The sequence below is a fragment of the Podarcis erhardii genome (genome assembly GCF_964252035.2).
Source record: "Podarcis erhardii genome assembly, chromosome: 1".
NCBI lineage: Eukaryota > Metazoa > Chordata > Lepidosauria > Squamata > Lacertidae > Podarcis > Podarcis erhardii.
The window spans coordinates 126,244,496-126,265,468 of NC_138497.1; the positions used below are offsets into that span (position 1 = coordinate 126,244,496).

Genomic DNA, 20,973 nt, shown 5'->3' on the forward strand with positions numbered 1-20,973 from the left:
GGCAAGCTGATATGCTTGCGCAGACAGATTTGGAAATCTCAACATTGAATTAGTTTTGTTCTGTTTACTACACCCCATTTATGTTTCAGCTATAAATTCTACATGCAGAAAAGGGAGTTGTTACTGAACTAGAACATCTTGGCTACAGTGGTGCAAGGGTATCCAATAAAATATGCTGTCAAAATATATGCAAGGAGACAACAGGTAAAAAAAAATAGTTCACAGTCCTAGAACAAATCTTAGTATTTTTTTTTTAACGTCTTATGGTGAGGTGAAATTACCTCAGCTGTTTTCAACATTCAGCGATGATTATCCATACTGTTAAGATGACACTGTGATATACGAAAACTAGTGGACTATATTTAGGATAGTCAATGAAAGTGCATGCGCTCTACTCCTAATGAAATATTGAGTTGGCACATAGCAGTAACTTTTAGACACAACAGTTGGCGCATCCTGCCTGTGGAAACAACTGCTGATATTCACACACTTGGAACTGTGCCAAGGACATTACAGTATCCTAGTTCTTATGTATTAAGAGCTTAGTAATCACCATCAAGAAGTTAATGGCCTGGAATTCAAGGCTAAATACATCTACAAGTGAACGAAGTTACTTATGCTCCTAGGCTAATGATTTCCACAGATGGGTCCAAAAAGGGCAAAGAGGGCAAAAATGGAAATTAACAGACAGCCTATGGAACCAGCAGACCTCTGGACCAAGTTTCTTCTTTTTCCCCCCTTTTCAAATCCTTTATTATTTTATTCACATAATATACATTCTTTACAACAAACAACTCCAAAATAAAACCAAGCTTCTTTTTAATGTCTCAACAAAAAGTAGCATCAGTTACATCTCAGACTACCAAGGGGACTTTTCTATATCAGTATTTGTCGATGCTTAATTAAAGTTCTGTCTTTCAAACCTATATTCGCTATTCAAAGTATAAACCAGCACAAATCCTTAATGTACAGAGCTGTTTAAATGCTCCACATTAATTGTTAAATTAAGAACTTTCCAGAGTCTGTATGACATCTGTGAACACTAATAAAACTATATTAAAATACAAAAAGAGCTAGACAGGCTAATTTTATGACTAAATATCTATTTTTTAGCAGTAGCTTTAAGCCAAAAATGTGTACTGTATTTCTAAATTACAAGCATTTCCTTTCAGATAAACAAACACATGAAATCTATTCCTCGGCAGAAGGATCACATGGTCTTCAACTGCCATCTCTTAATTATCATTGTATTAAAAATTAATTTGGTGTCATGGCAACCGAGAGGTGTCTTCTCTCACCAAGCAAAGATACTGGGAGTATGCAGGTTTTTCACTAATAAACCCAGTTTTTCATTCCTCAGCTAGACGAGTCACCAGAATGTAATTTCACCTTTCAACATATTTAGTGACAGCTTATGCAAAAAGCCACACAGAGGGTGAGATCCAACATCATAGCAAAGAATGCAACTGTCCCCTCCCCAATTTGCCCCAACCCTCCAGAGCAAATTTGGGGAGCATGTGGGGTATTGCAGGGGAAAGGAGCGGGGAAAGGGAAGTTCTGTTCATACAAGCAATAGTCGGTTGAACAGGTGGGGCGCCACAGTGAGGTATCACCCAGAAAAACATGCAATTTTTAAAAAAAGATTTTTACTTAAGAGCAATTTATTAACTCTATCAACTGATGAGCAACAAAGCAGCAGTCAATCCCCACCAACCACACCCTAGAACCCTAATGTCACATCCTATGCTGTTCTAAAGGGCCCCCTGCCCCCAGAAGAGGTCTTAGGGGTTTGCAGCGGGAAAGGAGGCAGTAAAGCCCTGCTGCATGGGAGAAATTTGGCAGACTAATGTTCACATAAAGGATTTCTTTTCTCCACACAAAACATTGCCAAGTGCACCATAGGTACAATGTGGTGTTTATAACCACAGCACATGGGAGACCATATATAGTCAAGGATATCACATAAACTGACAGCACAACTCCCACTGATGTTAGGTTACCAATAGTATTACTTTCTATAACAGAGAAGACTGACAAACAATGTCCCTCATTATCTTATCACCATAAATCAGAAGGAAGGAAGGAGTTTCACTCAACAACAGCAACGGCTAATCTTTTCCAGCCTACAGGTCACATTCACATTGGCAATCTGCCACCCTTCCAAGGACTGCATGACCAAAGTATGTACATCACATATACATTTTCTCTTGTTCATGCAGTCATGCGCTCATACTTGCACGCATATGATTGCATGCACAGAGGCACACAGCCCTCTCACATAGCACTCTAATTCTGTCCCTCCCCCTCCATGAGAGGGCAGAGAGGAAATGCTGTCCTCTGCTCTTTCAAGACAGTGTTCCCTTTCCTGACCTGGAGGGGAAAGCCTTGTGAATTTGAGCGCCAAAAGGTTCATTGAGATTAGAGAATCTTTCAAAGATGGTCACTACTTCTTGATACTGGATCTACAGACTGGAAATATGCTGGTAGCCATAACCATGAACAAGTACCTATGAATGGCAACAGACCATGCAGCTGCATGGGTGAACTCCTAAGTATGCAATCTTGGTTTTTCGGTAACACTGCTGCTTCACTTTGGGGTCACTAGGAATGGCAGGGTCCAGGATGAGGATATGCAAAGGGTAATAGTTGTCCCACAAGGATCCCTGTTGTGCATCTGTATGAACTATAGGACTGGCCCAGAAACCAGTGGGTTTACTTGGCATTAATCATGCCCGCAATTCTAGAACAGGAGTGATTAACCCACACATTTGAAGAGAAGAGAAAGGTTAAGCAGGTGGGGCGGGGGGAGGGGGGAAGAATCATCACAGCACTGGACTGGATAGAGAAGTTCTTTAAACCTTTTCTCTCACCCTGGTGCTACAATCCTTTCCCCACAACCCAACTCTGGTATGGAACACACCAAACGCTTATGTGGGACAATGCAAACACCACAATTTTCCCAGGAAAATATCGAGCTAAAGTATGCACTCAGGTTTCTTTGTTTTACACAGTCTGCTACCCAAGCACTCTGGCAAGCACATCTGAATATGTACAACATCTTCTCATTCACTCTCCTTAAACCATAAAATGACATTAAAGGTAAAGGTAAAGGTACCCCTGCCCGTACGGGCCAGTCGTGTCCGACTCTAGGGTTGTGCGCCCATCTCACTTAAGAGGCCGGGGGCCAGCGCTGTCCGCAGACACTTCCGGGTCACGTGGCCAGCGTGACGAAGCTGCTCTGGCGAGCCAGCACCAGCGCAGCACATGGAAACGCCGTTTACCTTCCCGCTATAAAGCGGTACCTATTTATCTACTTGCATTTAAGGGTGCTTTCGAACTGCTAGGTGGGCAGGAGCTGGGACCGAAAGACGGGAGCTCACTCCACCGCGGGGATTTGAACCACCGACCATACGATCGGCAAGTCCTAGGCACTGAGGTTTTACCCACAGCGCCACCCGCGTCCCTAAAATGACGTTAGCTGCAATTATATCTAAAACCAGAAAAAAAGATCTGCCCAGGCAATTTCATAGAACAGACAGGGGGAGGGGGCACTCCAGTTCATTCTTCCCTTGTACCCACTTCTCCATCTTCCCCATCCCTCACTGGTTTTTTTTAAGATAGAATATTGGGAAGTGGCAAATACATATTCAGCTAACTTACCATCTTCATTGAGGAACAATTTGTTGAATCTTAGTCCACTAGGCTCTTTACCAACATATCTGTGTACATAGTCCGTGCCAAGGTCATTAACAGCAATAGCATACTTCAAAGGCTTCACACAGGACTGAAGACAAAATGGAACTTTGGTATCTCCAACAGAATGCCTGAGAGACAAATAACGTATTAGTAATTGTGCATTTCAACTTAAGGGGAAAATAAAAATTGTCACACTAGGTTTGAGAAATACATATAATCCTAGGGAAAGGGACTTTTGAAGCGGGTTCTATTATTTTTGTTCCGTTTATATGATGCATCAGGCTGGAATATAGGTTTATTATTATTATAATTATTTCACTACTATCCTAGTTTGTTTGGGTGGGAAAGGTAAACAATTAAAACATATATGCAAAAATTGCCAGTTAAAATATTCAACCGTACAGTTCTTTAAGTGTTGCAACAATAATAATAAAGCATGAATAACTGGCTCCCCCGGAACCTCTAAGAAAACAGTATTGGCTGCAATACAGTATTGACTACAATTGGGCTGAGGGGAAGCAGAATAATCTCAACGCAACAGAAGAGGAGGTTTTAACTTTCCCATTCTCACACATCAAGGGCAAGGGGAGAAGAAGAGTGTTTGTGTTTATATGGTTGTGGGTGGGGGACTATATGTCTGTTTATCCCACATCTCTAAGGAAAACCCTGCAAAAATACAACAGCTACAATATGTGGCAGGGCACGTAAACAGGAAGGTTATAAATTGCACAGGCATTTCTTCCAAAGACAAGCCATAGTTTAATCTTGCCCTCAGCAGTTTCCTGTTCAGGCTTAAAAGATAAGTGCAAACCATAGTTTACAGACTTTGATGAAACCGCAAGCTACAGCTTGCCAAAACAAGGTAATCAGACGAAGAGCTACAATGCAAGAGCAGAGAGGGGGAGTATGAAATCTTTAACAATGAGAATCATAATAAGGGGCTGATGCAAGTTTTCATCTGTTTGACTCTATTGTTATTTTACCATCTTCAAGTTTCTTGCTGATTTATTTCATCTTTTTTGCAAACTGTTTTGTGGGTATGTCTTTTTTAACAATCAAGCAGCGTAAAAAATCAAGAAATAAATAAATATATAGAAGGGGTGGTTAACCAGTGGACTGCCACATGTTGTTGGATTTTAACTCCCATCAGCCTCAGCCAGCATAGTCAATGTTGCTGGGAGTTGTAGTCCAATGATTAGCTTCCCCCCAGACACACACCTAGAAGTGAACTGAGCTGAGCTTTTATTTAGTCATGCCAGGGAGATTTACTAAGATTCATTTTTGTGGACTAACTCAGGAAACTGAGCTCCAAAGGCTGGAAACTTTCCCCTGAATTAGATCCTATGACCTGGCCTCAAGCCAGAAAAACAACTATTTGGGGCTTCCTGCACTTCCCTGTGAGAAGTGCTGTGTGTCCAGTATTTGAATTAAAAGATTAAAAAGGTATGTGAGACAACTGTTAAAAATCTGATATATAATAATGAAAATGAAACCAAAATCAAAACTTAGTATATCATTTTAGTTCAACACTGCTTTATCTGATTCTCAACATGTCCTCAGAGGAAGTGTTACGCTTAAAATGCGTCAAGACCTCGGTATTTTCATTGTTTGTAAATTTCTAACCTGTTGGCTTGGATCTGAGAAACAGGCAATTTCCTCATTACTTTCAAAGAGACTGGCATAAAAATCTAGTAACCAGAACACATACACCAAAATGGTGTAGAATAAATTCTAAATATATATATATGAGCTTCAATCGTACAAGCCACAACCTACCAAAGTCACATCTCTCATTGGTTTTAATAGCCAAGGATCTCACCTTAATTAGAGGCTAGCTATGCAGTAGCATTACTGTATAGATCAGGGGTCGGCAAGGTTTATCTCGACTGGGCCGGTTCACTCCAGTGGAGATCCCTACGTGGGCTCTATGAGCACGCGTGGCTGTGATTTCTGGTGTCTGCGTCGACACAATTTCTGGTGTCTGTGTCTGTGCAGACACGATTTTTGACATCTGCGTCTGTACAGACACAATTTTCGGCATCTGAGCATGCCCAGACGCGATTTTCGGCACCGCACGGTGACTTGCTGAGCGGGCAGCTCGTCGCCGGTTAAATGACCGCTTGTGGCCCACGGGCCTTAGGTTGCCTACCCCTAGTATAGATAATCTGGATAACTACCCACTCTCAAACTGAGCAAAACTACAAAGTCTTAACACTATTTCAGAAATACGCTCAGAAAAGTGCTTAGGCAAACTGCTACTGATATGACTACCAAAAATTCTTCTATATATTAGGAAGAAACTAGAAACCAGATCACACAGAATGCTAAGCCAAATCATGCTAAGCAAACATCAGTCCAGACAAGCCATGAGCTGTAACCAAGGGTTGTTCCTGCTTGCTACTTGTGGTTTGTCTTCTTCATACAAATTGCAAGCCCAGGTTTAGACACAATGCAAGCCCAAACCATCACTTATCAGCCAAAATCTTCTCTCCAAAATCCTGCTCATTTGTTCATTTGCGCTAAGCCATTGTTTAAAGAAATGTCACCCTAGATCTATACTGAATATGAGAGTGTACTGAACAGAACATAAATAAAAAGCAAACCCTACAGCTAGTGCAGTAAAGAATACACACCATGGATTTTACAGAATTGCCTTGATGCAAATTTATTTCCTCAAAGTTAGCGTACTGCTTCTATCACCTATAGCTGAAATTGGGACAGTTAAGATATTTAAGAATTGTACCTTACCTCTGTCCATCAACTGTACAAACAGAAACTGCCCACAAGTCAGGACTGAATTTAGCCAGTTGTGGAATATAGTCAGCAACCTATCCAAAATGAGATTAATAATGTCAATTTAAGAATGTCACACTGCATTACTACAAGTGTCTTGGAGGAAAAGTACAACTAAGAAAAAAATGCTAGAGAGATAAATAAAACTAAGTTCAAACCCAAACTCCCCCAAACAACAAGTGTACAGGGAAGGTTCTTTTATCACAAACTTTCAAGGATGTTTAATCACACAGCCCTTGACAGGAGCTTACTTGAATTAACATGTATACCACAGGCCAAAATAATGTATCCATCAATTATTGTGCCAAACCAACAAAAGCTGCTTACAAATACTGTTGGCTTGGAGCCCATGACAAACTGTTGAATGATTTTATGCTGCTTGGGTGTTTAGTTTTGTGTTTTTTTGTATCACTGCTATTTTTACAGCATCTTGTGTTTTAATTTGGAAGTAGTAGCAAATATACTTCTAAATGAAGAAAGACAACCAAAAATATCTAAAACTGAAAAGAAACACGGAATTCATGTCTTGCACTGATTCTGAAATCAAGAATTCCAGTGGCCATGTTCTTCAAGGAACATAAAGAGCAAAGGTTGGCCCTTAAGGGGGGGGACCCCAGCTGGGCAATTTCTTTATCAGGACCAAAATATCTATACTAGTCACAAAATTCAACAAGCTTCTCCAGAGTTCTTCATCAGGCAAAATGTTTTCCAGCTTGAACTCCCTGCTTTGTGTAACAACTCACCAGAAGAGCTCTGGGAAACTCAGAAGCTTGTCACATTTTTGTGACTTTTTGGTTGGTCCTAATAAAAGTATTGCCCAACTGCGGAATAAGGAAGGTTTTTTTCTTAAACGTACATGAAAACATACTAACACAACAAATATTTCATATGAACACTCACCGTTCCTCCAGATTGTGTTTTAGCATTTTCATACAGTTCATCAATGTGAGAAGTAAATGACACAAAATCTGGAATGACAAACTTTCGTCTGAAAGCCTGAGTAAGCAAGACAATATTGCTTTGGACACACCTATGAAACATGAAAAAAAATATGAGTGAAAATCTCAGTTATGTTCATTATCATTCAGTACACATGTGAAGGCCTAAGCAAGCTCACTCATACATGCAAGAGCAAAAGCAAGAGCTTAGTAGTAACTAGACAGTATAGTGTTTTTCCATTACATGCCAAGTAAGAGTTAAAATGTCTAAATATTTATAGTTATTAAATTATGGAAGCTCCCCTCCCAGAACTAGTTGCTTTGAGGTGAGATCATCAGGACTGTGCTGCAGGGGCAGGGAACATTCAGTGCTCTCTTTAAAGACCTGATCAGTCCACATTCCTGTAGCCGCCATTAAATTTTAAAAATTGTGACATGTTAATTGTAATCAAGCAGGAGTGGCCCTAATAGCTTGGCTCCAATAGTGATCCAGTCACCAAGGGACAAAGGTTATATGTTAATACGATAACATTATGGTACAAGTCTTTTGAAATCTTTGCCAGCAAAATTTTGCCAGCAAAATGAATCAAATTTTGTCAAATGATTTTTCTAGGAATATTGTTAGTTTGCCTCACTCAAGTTCCCCCCCTCCCATCACACTATTTTCATATCAATAAGCTGAATGTGGCAAATTTTAAGTTTTTGTTTTAGATTAATAAATAGGTATTTACTTTTTAAAGAGATCTTTATCAAGCATGACACCATCTGATGTTGTTTGAAGAGTCAATCTTAGCATATCCATGCATTCTTTCAGTCTTGGATCAGATGTACGTAAACCTGTTGATTTCAGGGCCTGTAAAAAAGAGTAAAGGAGTAGAACATTAGAAATATTTCCTGCTCTAAACATTGACTCGGATAATATGCTACCCTGGTATCAAGCACCATCTGATCTCATTTTCCAACACAACGCAATTGACAGCTGACAGACACATTCAGAGTAGTTCTGTTTTTCAATACCTTGTCATAAACACATTTAGAAGATTTATAACAGTGTACCCTCAGTTTTACTACAAGAGTAAGCAGATTATATCATAGACGGACATATTTAGAGAGTTAAATGTATGGAATGTTCATCTTTAATAACCATCCTATCAACACACTGAGTTGCTGTGAGGATAAAATGAGGAGGGGTACATCATATTTGCTACCATCAGCTCCTTGAAGGAATGGTGAGGTATAAATGTAATGAAGAATAAAACTGACCTTTAGCAACCTTGAGCCATGCCCTGCTTTTTGAAGGTTACCAAAAAAGTATTAAACTGTGCTATTTACCATAGAGTCTATTTAAAACAAAACAAAAAAGCTTACCGTGATGAATTTGTGAACTGGTATTTTTTCTTGCCCTTCTGCAATAGTATAGAACAGCAAATCCTCCAAACTAGGCAAAAGACCTTGCTTTATCTTACTGAGAAGAAACAATACATGGAAAGGGTGAGAAACAACAACAAAATTCTAGGCCACTGATACTCTTATCATTTCACCACTGAAACACATCTGACCACTATTTGGGTAAGTATATGCCCACCTGCTAACACAAACATTCGACTGACAATTTTATTAAGCTATCATATCTAACTAGAAACAGGCATTTTCTTACTTACATAAGCAACTTCTGCTGCTTAGTTCATTTTCATTTTACAGCATTACTTATATATTAAATGTCTATTCCACCCTTCCTCCCAAAGGATCCTGAGGTAGAAAAGTATGATTTCAAGCTAAGAAAATGTACATGTCAGAAAACTATAAAGTATAGCTGAATATAATGCATACATTCCCCCATAATAATAGATTCTCTAACTATGAAAAACTTAAAACAATGTGTGGAGCAGAACTAGGTATTCAGATATTTCCCTAGTGCAGAAGGGCTATGGTAAAACACATTATGAAACTGTAAATAAGTGTAACCTATTAATGTTTATTGTAAGCTTTATGTTTCATGTGGCATGTACAAGTCTCCTAAAATATGCACATACTTTGATTATAGTATGTTAAGAATGCTAGTGTTCAAAATTCAAAATATTAAGCATTAGTTTTGTGAAATATTATGTTTTTGAAAAAGTATATAGACTGCATATCATTCACAGCTGCTGCAGTTAAATCAAGCAGACTAGCCCAATATTTAGCTTTGAAAGTAACCCAGCCGAGAAAACAAACATGACAAACGTTCAATTTTCATACAGAAAATACCTTAAATGGACTATTATTGTACAAAGCTTATCAGTTAAACTGCAGTATAAGCTTTTTCTCCCCCTATTTCCCAGGTCAATACTGTTATATAATGTTTGTTCAACCTAAGAGCAGTGTTTTAGCATCATTACTTAGAAAAACACATATTCAGCATATGCCAAAAAGAGCTAAGATATAAAGTGGGCATGGTATTGTCACAGTTATCTTTACTATATGCAAGTGAATGTTTCTTATCTGCAAAGTTTAAACCTGAAAAATGCATAGAAAGCTAATTTGAAGGCAGAACGCATTAACAGTCACTGTGTTGCAAACATGGTGCTGCCCTTCAAAAGCTTGGTACAAGACCATACAGTGAATTTGAAACCTGTTACTGAATCTCAGTTCTCCGTTTGCAAAATGGAAATGTTAGTGACCTAGTCATTATCCTAACACCAATTCTGGACTGATCAAGTATGTTTGATTTATGTTTGGTAAACAAGTCGGGGGTGGGGGGAGAAAATGCCATGATACTTTTAAACTGTGTTGGCAGCACCCAATCATGTCCCTTTCCAAGGTGTTTTGATCCAGCGGAGGCTTCCATTAGCTAAAAAGATAGAGGCCACTTTTTGTTGGGTCCCTCAGTAGCTCCTGGTACCCTTCCAATCTGGTCCAGAGGGTTGTGAGACTTTTCGTAATAGCCTGGCAGTTAGCATATGGGGGTGCAGGAAAGGGTGGGGGGACTTGCAAAAATACCACCTTCCACCTTTTAGCGCACAAAGTCATGGTGGATCACGGTCTTTCAACAGTGAGGAGACTCGACTGGATACAACAGACTCCTCCCGCAGCAGCTAAAAGAAATTTCTCATGGGGGGGGGTGTCACTATATTATCAAGTATCACAGCACATTCAAAATTTTGTGTGGACGTTTTTTTACTAGGATATGTCTAAGTCTTTTAACAGTATAAACTTCCATTCTACTTTTAAGATTTTATAGGGGGAGGCAGGGAATAATGACAACTGTATTCATTTTATCATGCGTTATAATCACCTGAAAATGAAAATCACAAGTTTCATTTCCGATTCCACAAGTTTGGAATGGGTACTAAACCAATCAAATTACTCAGTCTTAGCTGATTATGTTACTAATTACATTTTTAGAAATGTACAGTTCAGTTAAATTACTTTTTCCTTTGCATATTTTCCAATCTCCAGATTACTTCCCACAAAGGCATTCTTAGAGTGAAGCAGGAGAAAGCCTCACTCTTTTTAATAGTCAAAACTATAACGAGAACAGTAGTCTCTTTCTTCCAAAATGTCATTCAGTGAAATCACATACTCAGTCAAGTCACACACTTCTTTCATTTTATATGCACTAACCACATAACCTATAAACTTCTATGTTTTGTACTACAGCTTAGTCCCCAAACGTTTTGGTTCCCGAACGCAGCAAAGTGACTGGTTTGTGAACTATTTTTGGATGCAAAACATCCAAATGGGCTTCCATGGCCTCATGCAGCCAATCAGAAGCCGCACTTTGGTTTTCTAACATTTTGGAAGTCGAATGGACTTCCATGATGGATTCCGTTCAACTTCCAAGGTACGACTGTACATAGTTTTCTATGTATGAGTTTGTTGTTCTCATTAGGCAAATAAATGAAAAGATGCAATTTAAGACATAAGAGAAGCTCCGTATAAGAATCAGTTTGTTTTTCATAAACTTAAAAGGATATAGGCGACGACCATTTTAGGCGCATCCAATTGACAAGTGATCGCCAACGCACAGGTCTTTTTGGATCCAAAGAGGGCAGACCGGGGGCAGAATAGGGGCATGGCATAACAGAGTGGGGTGCATTTATGCACACCCCGCCAATGAGCATATAATACGATCGCCACCTGTATTATAAAGCCTTCTAATGTAAAAGCATGGCATAAAGCAGGAGTGGCTAGGCTTTTGTTCCATGAAGGATCTCACAGAAGTAAAAAAGATCCTGTCTATGTCATGTCTAACCCATGACTAAGCAGAGATGACTCATCGGATGGACCCTGATGACATAAAGCTGAAAAACTTAATGGGGCCTCCTGACTCCAGCGCTAACACAGGCACAAACCCACAAACATCTCTGGAGAAGTGACCTTACACCAATCTGAAGCTGTGAATGAGTTTGCCAACACACCTGGGACAACTTTCTCACTTGTGGAATCAAAAGGGGAGGTCAAACTACCTCCAGTCCCAGGGAATGCTGGCTTCCAATGGTACAGCCACCAGCAGCCACCCACTAAGGGGCTATCTTATCTGAAGAAGTGTGCATGCACACGAAAGCTCATACCAAGAACTGACTTAGTTGGTCTTTAAGGTGCTACTGGAAGGAATTTGTTTTGTTTTGACTATGGCAGACCAACACGGCTACCTATCTGTAACTGCCACTAAGGGGCTGTGTGCCTCAAGGGCCATATGAACCAGGCCCTTCAAAAATGAAAGCAGAGACTGCTGAAGACTGAATTAAACAAGTTGCAGCTGCTGTCTACCCTGACTGACCCTGTGCTACAGACCCCTGCCTCTTGAAAATCTGCCTACCTTTGGACTGCTCTGCTGTGTTTGCCCTCGGCTTTACTTCACACCTTATTGGACTGCCTCACCATGCTTGTCCTCAGCTTCTCCTTAAGACACTGTGTTTCTGGATTGCCCTGATATAGGACTGCTACTGTAACTCTTCAGATTTTGGTCATTTCCCTATCCTGGGGATCTAACTTCCCCACCCAAATACAGTGGTACCTTGGTTTGCATACGTCTTGGATTACAAACCTGGAAGTGCGTGTCCCGGTTTGCAACCTTTTTTTGGATTACAACCCTTTTTTTATTACAAACAATATTTTTTGGAGGCCCCATTGCTGAAAGCGCGCCTTGGGTTACAACCTGTTTTGGTTTACAAACGGACCTCTGGAACAGATTATGGTTGTAAACTAAGGTACCACTGTACAGTGGTGCCTCGCAAGACGAAATTAATCCATTCCGTGAGGCTCTTCGTATAGCGGTTTTTTCGTCTTGCGAAGCAAGCCCATTGACAGCTTAGCGGATTAGCGCTATTAGCGGTTTAGCGGCTTTTAGCGGATCAGCTGATAAGCGGCTTATCAGCGGATCAGCTGATAAGCGGCTTAGGGCTTAGGAAAAGGGGGGGGGGACCCGCAGGAACTCGCAAGACATTTCGTCTTGCGAAGCAAGCCCATAGGGAAATTCGTTTTGCGAAGCGCCTCCAAAACGGAAAACCCTTTCGTCTAGCGGGTTTTCCATCTTGCGAGGCGTTCGTCTTGCAGGGCACCACTGTAATGAATGCCAATTGAATGCAGTATTTTAAAAAACTTAGAATTTTTTAAAATTCTAAAGTTTGGCACTATTATAATGGAACTTATAATAATATGGCTTACTGTATGGCTTACTGGATCCATGAGGGCTCCTAGAAAGAGGCTCATGACCGTACTCCTACACCACACTGAGTTAAGTCAAAGGCTCATGGCAACAATGTGCTGTAGTCAAGATTCCTACCCCAACCACTAATTTGCTACTTTTAGCTACTGGAAACACTTCTGAGGTATTTATACATTATATAAGATTAACATTAAGATGGATCAGGGAATAGGGATTCAAACTGTGTTGGATGGGGCAACACTTCCTTTGAAGGCTCCAGTTCAAACTCTGGATGTACTTCTGGATTCTGCCCCAAACCTAGCCATTGTTAGAAACTCAGATATATAAGCTAGATGCCAAATGGCTCCTTAAACCAAGGTTACAGTCACCAAATGTAATATCTAGCTGCCATTTGGGGGCAAGACGGCTCTAAAGTCTTATTTTTCAAATAATGGACTATCACTGATAATGGGTTAAACATGTGACTAGTTCAGATGACAACCGTGAGCTAGGTTAAGAACTCTGAGAACTTTAACCTGGGACAGTCCACATATACAAGAAATGTGGCCAAGAAACTTTAAGGTGGTTATGCAATTAACTGCATGCAAAGGGCTAACTGTAATGCACGGACGTAATATTCAAAACAGTATCTGGAAGCATCTCACCAGGTTTAGTCTATTTGACAGCTTCATTGGTTACCTGATGTGGATGATAGCATGACATGCCAAGCCAAACTATGACTAACTGTAATGCACGGACGTAATATTCAAAACAGTATCTGGAAGCATCTCACCAGGTTTAGTCTATTTGACAGCTTCATTGGTTACCTGATGTGGATGACAGCATGACATGCCAAGCCAAACTATGACTTACTGAGGCCACACACACATGCAGGCTCCCAGAGAGATGCTACCAGCTGCTTTTCTCCTCCTGGGTCCTTTTTGCTCCTGCGTCACACTGTGCTAAGCCAAACTTTGGCTTAGCACGTAGCCTGAACTGGGAGTCATGGCTAAGCACTTTTTTCACTAACTGCAAGCTGCAGCAGAGACAGCTGGTTCCTTCTCCCATTCCATCACGCTGTATTGGTGGGAGAATGTATGATGTGGGAAGCCTACTCTATATATGCAGGCTCACACCTTATTTAAAACTCTGTGTTCACTAGCAAGAACACATGCAGAACAGGCTACTCAATTCCAGACTTTCTCCGACACATGGAGTTTATTGGGGCTGGGGTCAATGAAAACAGCCCTTCTTACCTCCACACAATTCTCACTGCAAAAGCAACTTAAATTTCAACTACAAATCCCATGCTAAAGTATTTATATTCCACCATCAACAAATCCAAAAACTAATGAAGTTAATTGATTTTAGTGTTACTTAATTCCTTTTAAGTTGCAGAGCCTGGTGTCTTTGCAGAATGTCTGCTGAGAGTCTTTCTTTCATCATGAAACAAGGCAACGTATGTGTGGTTCCCAGGCAGTATCCCATCCAGGCACTAACCAGTTAAACCAGCTTAGCTTCTGCAGGGAAATAGCCTCACATCCTTTCAGGTCTGTAGTGGCATGAACTTGAACCATGGGCACCATACAACTGTCTGCTTACATTATTTTCCTGACCCCTGAAAGCTCCATATAGACCTCTGCTGGTTTCAAGGTATATACTGGTAGTTGACAACAGTTATATGGTGATAGGAGGGACAAGCACTTTAACTTTTTACCCTCAAGCTATTTTCCCATTCAAAATCACCCTCTAGTTACTTTTCCATGAAGAAGAAAAAATACAACCTGCATATTTTCTCATGGTGGGATTCAAAAGTGAAAATATCTAGGGGTGGAATAAATAAGCAGCCCCTTCCTCTGCCCATCCTCATAACTTCCAGGATGCTTTTGGTTTTGAAAAAGAGTTGGGAGAAAACACAAACAACAATGCATAACTATTGTGGGCCTCCGTCTCAGAACTTTTCTTGATATTTCCATTGTTATTCCAGATGAAAGTGAGCAGTTTAGAAGATGGTACCAATGAATGTTTTAAAACAGTCTTTGCCAATCTGGTGCCTTTCAGATGTTTTCAACTATACCATGAGCCCAGGCCAGCAGGAGGGCACCAGCTTGGCAAAGATTGTTCTAAAGACTGCATACTACTCTGCAGTACTATAATAGCTTCTGATCCACTTTTTTAAAGGGGATGTAAAATTATATTTCATGGAAATAAAAAAGACAAAAAAGTTTTTTACTTTAAATTATTCAGCTAAGAGAACATATTTTACCCAGTGTGAGATAACAGTAAGCCTTAATCTGAGTAACCATTATTTATAGCAGGCAGCTTTTGTTCACTTTCGACAATAATACACAGCAAATATGTAAAATGTGCTGCCCAAATATCACTGTAGTACTAAAGTTAAGAGTAAGCACCAAGATCTCTGGTTCTGCATACTATTCCTCAAAGCCATAACTGACACCCTGTGTGCTCCAGAAACCAATGCAGAGTCTCTGGACATAAAACTTAGATTTATATTATCTTTTCATTAATCCTGCCCCATGCCTGCTTTAATCTCAAAGCAGTTTCATCTACATACCAGCCAATGATCGAGATATTGCACACTACCTTAGCCAAAGTTTTAAAGGTGATCTCTAGCACTGCCTACTTGTGTTACCAAAACCAGCTTTTAAAATTAAATTATTTTACTTACAACCTTGAGATACTAGCCAATACAAAAATAATATTCTGTATGACCAATTGTCACTGATCTGGTGGGGGGGGGAGCCAGAAAATTTGCATCAAACTTGATAATTCAGTTTCTTCATGTAGCCAACATTATCTTTACTGGGGGGGGGGGGGATATTTATCACAGTGCCTTCCTAGAGAGAAAAATAAAAAAACTTTTGTGCCACTTTAAGACTAACAATGCCATTCATTCTAAGATGTGTATCCACTTATCTCTTTTGCCAACACTGAAGGAATGACTAATTCAACTAGAATATTCTTCACAAGCTATATGCAACAACTCAGATGTTTCATTGTTAAAGATAAATGTTTCATCTTACGCTATCTGTAACATTCAGTTCTTGAGGCTGGGAACTTGCAAGGGTCAAGAAAACTGATCCAAGAAGGGTAAAGGATGACACAGCAGCCAGTGTAGCATTTCAGGGACAAAATTCTCTGAATTCATCCACTCTTGCATTCTGTACAGTGATAAAGCTTTGCATTGGGAAGGGAGCAGTATAATACCGCAAATCGCTGCCTGATCAAATCTGAATAATACATTGCCAATGCTACATGTAAGTGATCACTTTTATACACACATTCCTTCATCCAACACACCCAGCAGTACAGGAGTTCCCATTATTTTGTAAACATATGACAAAAGAAGCTGCCTTACACCAATAATAATAATAATAATAATAATAATTTATTATTTGTACCCCGCCCATCTGGCTGGGTTTCCCCAGCCACTCTGGGCGGCTTCCATAGAAACCAAAAATACACCAGGCCACTGCTCATCTAGCTCAGTACCATCAACACTGTGGTCCTCCAGGGTTTCTGGCAAGAGACCTTCACAACTCTATCTAGAAATGACAGAAATTGAAACCTGGGACTTTTTGTATGCAGAGCATGTGATCTGTCACCGAGCTACAACCCTTTCTCAAAGGAGAAGATGGTAGATCATGCTTCTATAGCTACAGACCTGAACACACTTCTTAGACAGTAAGCTACACCAAATGCTTACTTCCAAGTAAACATGCACAGGGTTGTGCTGTCAGTCACTTTGTGGCTGTAGCTAACAGGCTTTAACACCACAACCAGCAAGCATCAACATACCACAAATGAACAGCATTTCTCACGTGGATTCATAGAATCAGATTTGGAAGGGACCCAGAGGGGTCATCTAGCCCAACCCCCTGCAAAGCAAGAGTCTCAGCAGCAGTGTCTAAAGTTTAAAATCAAAGGTGCTGGACTTCAAGTTTAACAGGAAGCCACCTGCATGCCTGGCTTGGGGCCCCACTTCTTTGGAGTCCTTAGATGAGTGGAGCGCTCACCAAAATTTTATTCAGCAATGAGGAGGAGCAGTCAGCACATGCTTAGAGGCATCTTTCAACCACATGACTTGAAGTTTTCCGAAACCAAACCCTTGGGTCAGGGCAGTGCACGCCCCAAAACCCAGGGAGCATGAGAGTGGCTCCCAATTCCTGTGGGGAAACTAAACGTCAAGAGGAATATGGACCCCTGGCAGGGGAAACTAAACTTATCCATGCACACATAGCAAAAGGACACAAGCTTCAGCTTGGGTTTTGCACTCCTAGAAAAACCTGTACGTACCAATTTTGGAAGGTTTGAAGAACTTTAAGTGGTTATATTTGAAAACACCATGAAGATAAAGTATAGAGTTATAACGGTATAACTCTATAAAGGTATTTCGTGCAGCACTATTTAGAAAATTAGGGAAACCATGGAGGGATTTTTTTTTAGGGGGGTGGGGAGGGCTGGAGAGCCCAAAGTTAAATAACTGCAAATTGGAAAATGCTGTTGTAACTTCTTCCCCCACGCTCCTCCCGGAAATACATAAACGAGAACTTATTCAAGGGGGGATGGCAATAAAGAGCCTAAGTGTGTGGCTAGAGAAACGCAGGACTGCCCCCACCCTGACGTGCAAGGCGGCGGGCGCCCTGTCACGTGTCAAAGGCAAGGAGGAAGCCGAGCAGTAGCATCCTCCCCGCGTGGCCAAAATATATAAATAAAAACTTATTATTATTTTTGGAAGATCCTAAGTGCGTGGGGAGGGGAACACGGGACTGCCCCGTGCTGACGTGCAAGGCGGCGGGCGCCCTGTCACGTGTCAAAGGCAGGGAGGAAGCCGAGCAGCAGCATCCTCCCCGCGTGGCCAAAATATATAAATAAAAACTTATTATTATTTTTGGAAGATCCTAAGTGCGTGGGGAGGGGAACACGGGACTGCCCCGTGCTGACGTGCAAGGCGGCGGGCGCCCTGTCACGTGTCAAAGGCAGGGAGGAAACCGAGGCGCCTCCCTTGCAGCCGGTTGGCATCCTCCTCCTCCTCCTCCTCCTCCCCGCGTGGCCTGGCATCCCCTCTCCGCCACCCGCACTCACTTGTCGCCCATGCCGCCGGCTTCGGCGCTGTGGCTGTTGTTGGCGCCGGGCTTCTCCGCCGAGGGCGACGCCGGCTGCTGCTGCTGAGGCGGCGGAGGGCCCTTTCCCGGCTCGTCCAGAATCCCCTCCGAGCGGGTGCATAAGGAGCGGGCGCAACCGGCGGCGGCGGCGGCGGGATGGAGCCGCCTCAGCAACGGGCGGCGGCAGCAGCCAGGCCCGCCAACAGCCGCCGCTCCGCTCTGGCTGAGCCTCAGCAGGTCCCTCAGCAGCGCGGGGCTCCGGAGCCGCATCATCCTCTCTCTCCCTCTCTCTCTCTCTCCCTTCAGCTGCCGAGCGGGAAGGAAAGTGCCTCAGCCAGCCGCCGACCCGACGTCCCCGCTTCTCTCACACGCCCCGGCGGGGCCCGCCTCAGGGCGCGAGCCGCCGATTGGGCGGCGGCCGCCGTCACCGCCCGACGCTGTCGGAGGCCATTGGCTCAGCCCGCGCGTCAATCCTCCGAAAGCGGCCCAAGGCCCGGCGCCTCCTCCCCCCTTCAAGGGGAGGCTGGAAGATGTGGCGCACTTGGAGCTGGGCCTGCAGAGGGGAAAGGAGGGAGCGGCGGGCTGTGAGGGGAGATAGCCGAAGTCCAGCCAACTCCGAGGCTGCTTCCAGCCCTCAGAGATTTCGGGGTGTTTCCCCTGCTCTCTCCCCCCCCCCTCAGCCACAAGTGTACAAGCACAATTAACACTTCTCACGTTGTTGTTGTTGTTTTGTTTCAATAAACGCCCTTGGGCCTGAGGGGAAGGGAAATATTCGATAGGATTCCTGGCTCTCCCCCCCACCACCAACAAATGTTGGGAGAAAAATAGCTTTTCAAGAGGGAATGGGGCAACAGGGTGTCAAACCAAGAAAACAGGAGAAGAGAACCTGACAGCTAGGTCACTAGTCCCTGGTGAGGCGGGCTGCAATCTCCCCGCCCCCAAACCGTTAGGTTTTTTTCCCCCATAGTTGAGCGATTCCTAAAGTCTGGGACGATCACTCCTCCCTCTACAAATTGACTATATTCCTGGGGCAGAGCCGTTGCTTAGTTTGTTATGAATGCACAATAACTGAGGTGGAGATTTTAAAAAGCAGGGACAGCCGAAGCGGCTCCCTTCAAATATTGCAGGGGGTTGGACTGGATGACCCTTGGGGTGCCCCTTCCAACTCTACCAGGTTGTGGGTTGCCACAATCTGGACGCCACCACGCTGACTAGCCAGCCCCTTCGCAAAAAGGATTTGTGGCGGTGGCAGCTTTCCAGAGCTTGCACCCCAACAATACGTTAATCCTGGATGATATGCTGGTTTTGAAGCAATGCAAAAGAATACTAATAAAAATAGTAATAAACCATTTTTTTTTTCGGTCGGTGCATGCTCGGATTGGATTGGATTTCATTTGCACCCCAGAAACAGGGTAGATAGACATCGCCCCAAGACTGACATATAATGTGTTTGAGAGAGAAAATCATAATGAATGCGAAGGAACTTTTTATCATCTTTGGTGGACCTGCCCGAAGATTAAGGCCTACTGGGAAATGATCTATAATGAAATTAAGAAAATCCTTAAGTGGACATTTGCAAAGAAACCGGAGGCTTTTCTCTTGGGCATGGTAGGCCAAATGATTCCAAAGAAAGATAGAACATTTTTTATGTACGCAACAACAGCAGCAAGAATTCTTTTGGCAAAGTACTGGAAGACTAAAGAACTACCTACTCTGGAAGAATGGCAGACCAAGGTGACTGAATTTATGGGACTGGCAGAGATGACCGGCAGAATTCGTGACCAGAGGAGAGAGACAGTGGAAGAGGACTGGAAAAAATTTAAAATTTATCTTAAAAATTGTTGTAAAATTTCGGAATGTTAAGATGTCAAGGGATTTGATATAAAGAATTACAGCTGTAAAAATTTAAGCTTAAGAAAATTTTAAAGAGAATTAAATATAAAAATGGATGAAGGATTGCTAAAAAATTTTAAAACAAGGATGCAGTGAAGGGGAGGTATGGGGTAGTCGTGTTATGTTTGTTTGTTTTTTGTTTATGTTGTAAAATTAATAAAAATTATTAAAAAAAAAAAATCAGAGAAAAGAGAAGGATCAATAGCTTGCCCAGAGGCCTAAGTAGGGAGCTAAGTGGGGGGAGATCGGCCAGCAGGACTAGTGGGCAGGAAAACTTGTGTGGGCAGGAGGCAGACGCTCGAAAGGGCACGTAGGATTCGCCTGTGATTAGATTCCTGGGCATTTTAGCCCAGATGTCTTATTGCAAGTTCAACGTCATCATGCTCGGTTTTCCCTCTTCGTCCCTCAAGCTCAGACATTTTTGGCATTCTCCTTTTTTAAAAAAAACAACTGGTTACAGTTTCTGTTTCTGGAAGTTTGCACAAACCCCAGGCGCTTTGGTCGAGTAACTGACACGAGCAGAAAGGGGAAAAGGCAGCAGATCTCTGAACCCCGAGGACGTCGTTTTCTTTTTAATATCTTATTTGAAAACGGAAGTTTTGAGTTAAGAAGGAGAGAGAGTTTGGATCGACGCCGATAGAAAGGGATACAAAAAGCCGGCGGGGGGAGTGCATTCAAAAAATGCATATGCATTTAAATACATACATTTAAATGTGCATTTAAATACATATGCATTTAAAATGCATTTCAATGCACATGCATTTAAAATGCGTTTTGATGCCTATGCATTTAAAAATTTAAAAATGCATAGGCAGCAACATTTTAGAACCTTTCCAAATTTTCCGTGGGATTTCGCTAAAATAGACATGTTCTGTCATGAAATGGAGAAGTCCCTTTA

General features: G+C 42.0%; 1 protein-coding gene across 3 annotated transcripts in view; it reads right to left on the bottom strand.

Annotated features, from left to right (window-relative positions):
* The window catches only part of GLS (glutaminase), a 73,529-nt gene extending 54,976 nt beyond the window's left edge, over window positions 1-18,553 (bottom strand). For all 3 annotated transcript variants that reach the window (XM_081876345.1, XM_081876347.1, XM_081876346.1), the window contains exons 1-6: window positions 18,163-18,553; window positions 8,796-8,892; window positions 8,159-8,280; window positions 7,390-7,519; window positions 6,445-6,524; window positions 3,661-3,824 (exon numbers count right to left, since the gene is read on the bottom strand). In XM_081876345.1, the coding sequence (XP_081732471.1) occupies window positions 3,661-3,824; window positions 6,445-6,524; window positions 7,390-7,519; window positions 8,159-8,280; window positions 8,796-8,892; window positions 18,163-18,455 (886 nt within the window). In that variant the 5' untranslated portion in view covers window positions 18,456-18,553. The remainder of the gene's footprint in view (window positions 1-3,660; window positions 3,825-6,444; window positions 6,525-7,389; window positions 7,520-8,158; window positions 8,281-8,795; window positions 8,893-18,162) is intronic.
* Between the last annotated feature and the right edge of the window lie 2,420 nt (window positions 18,554-20,973).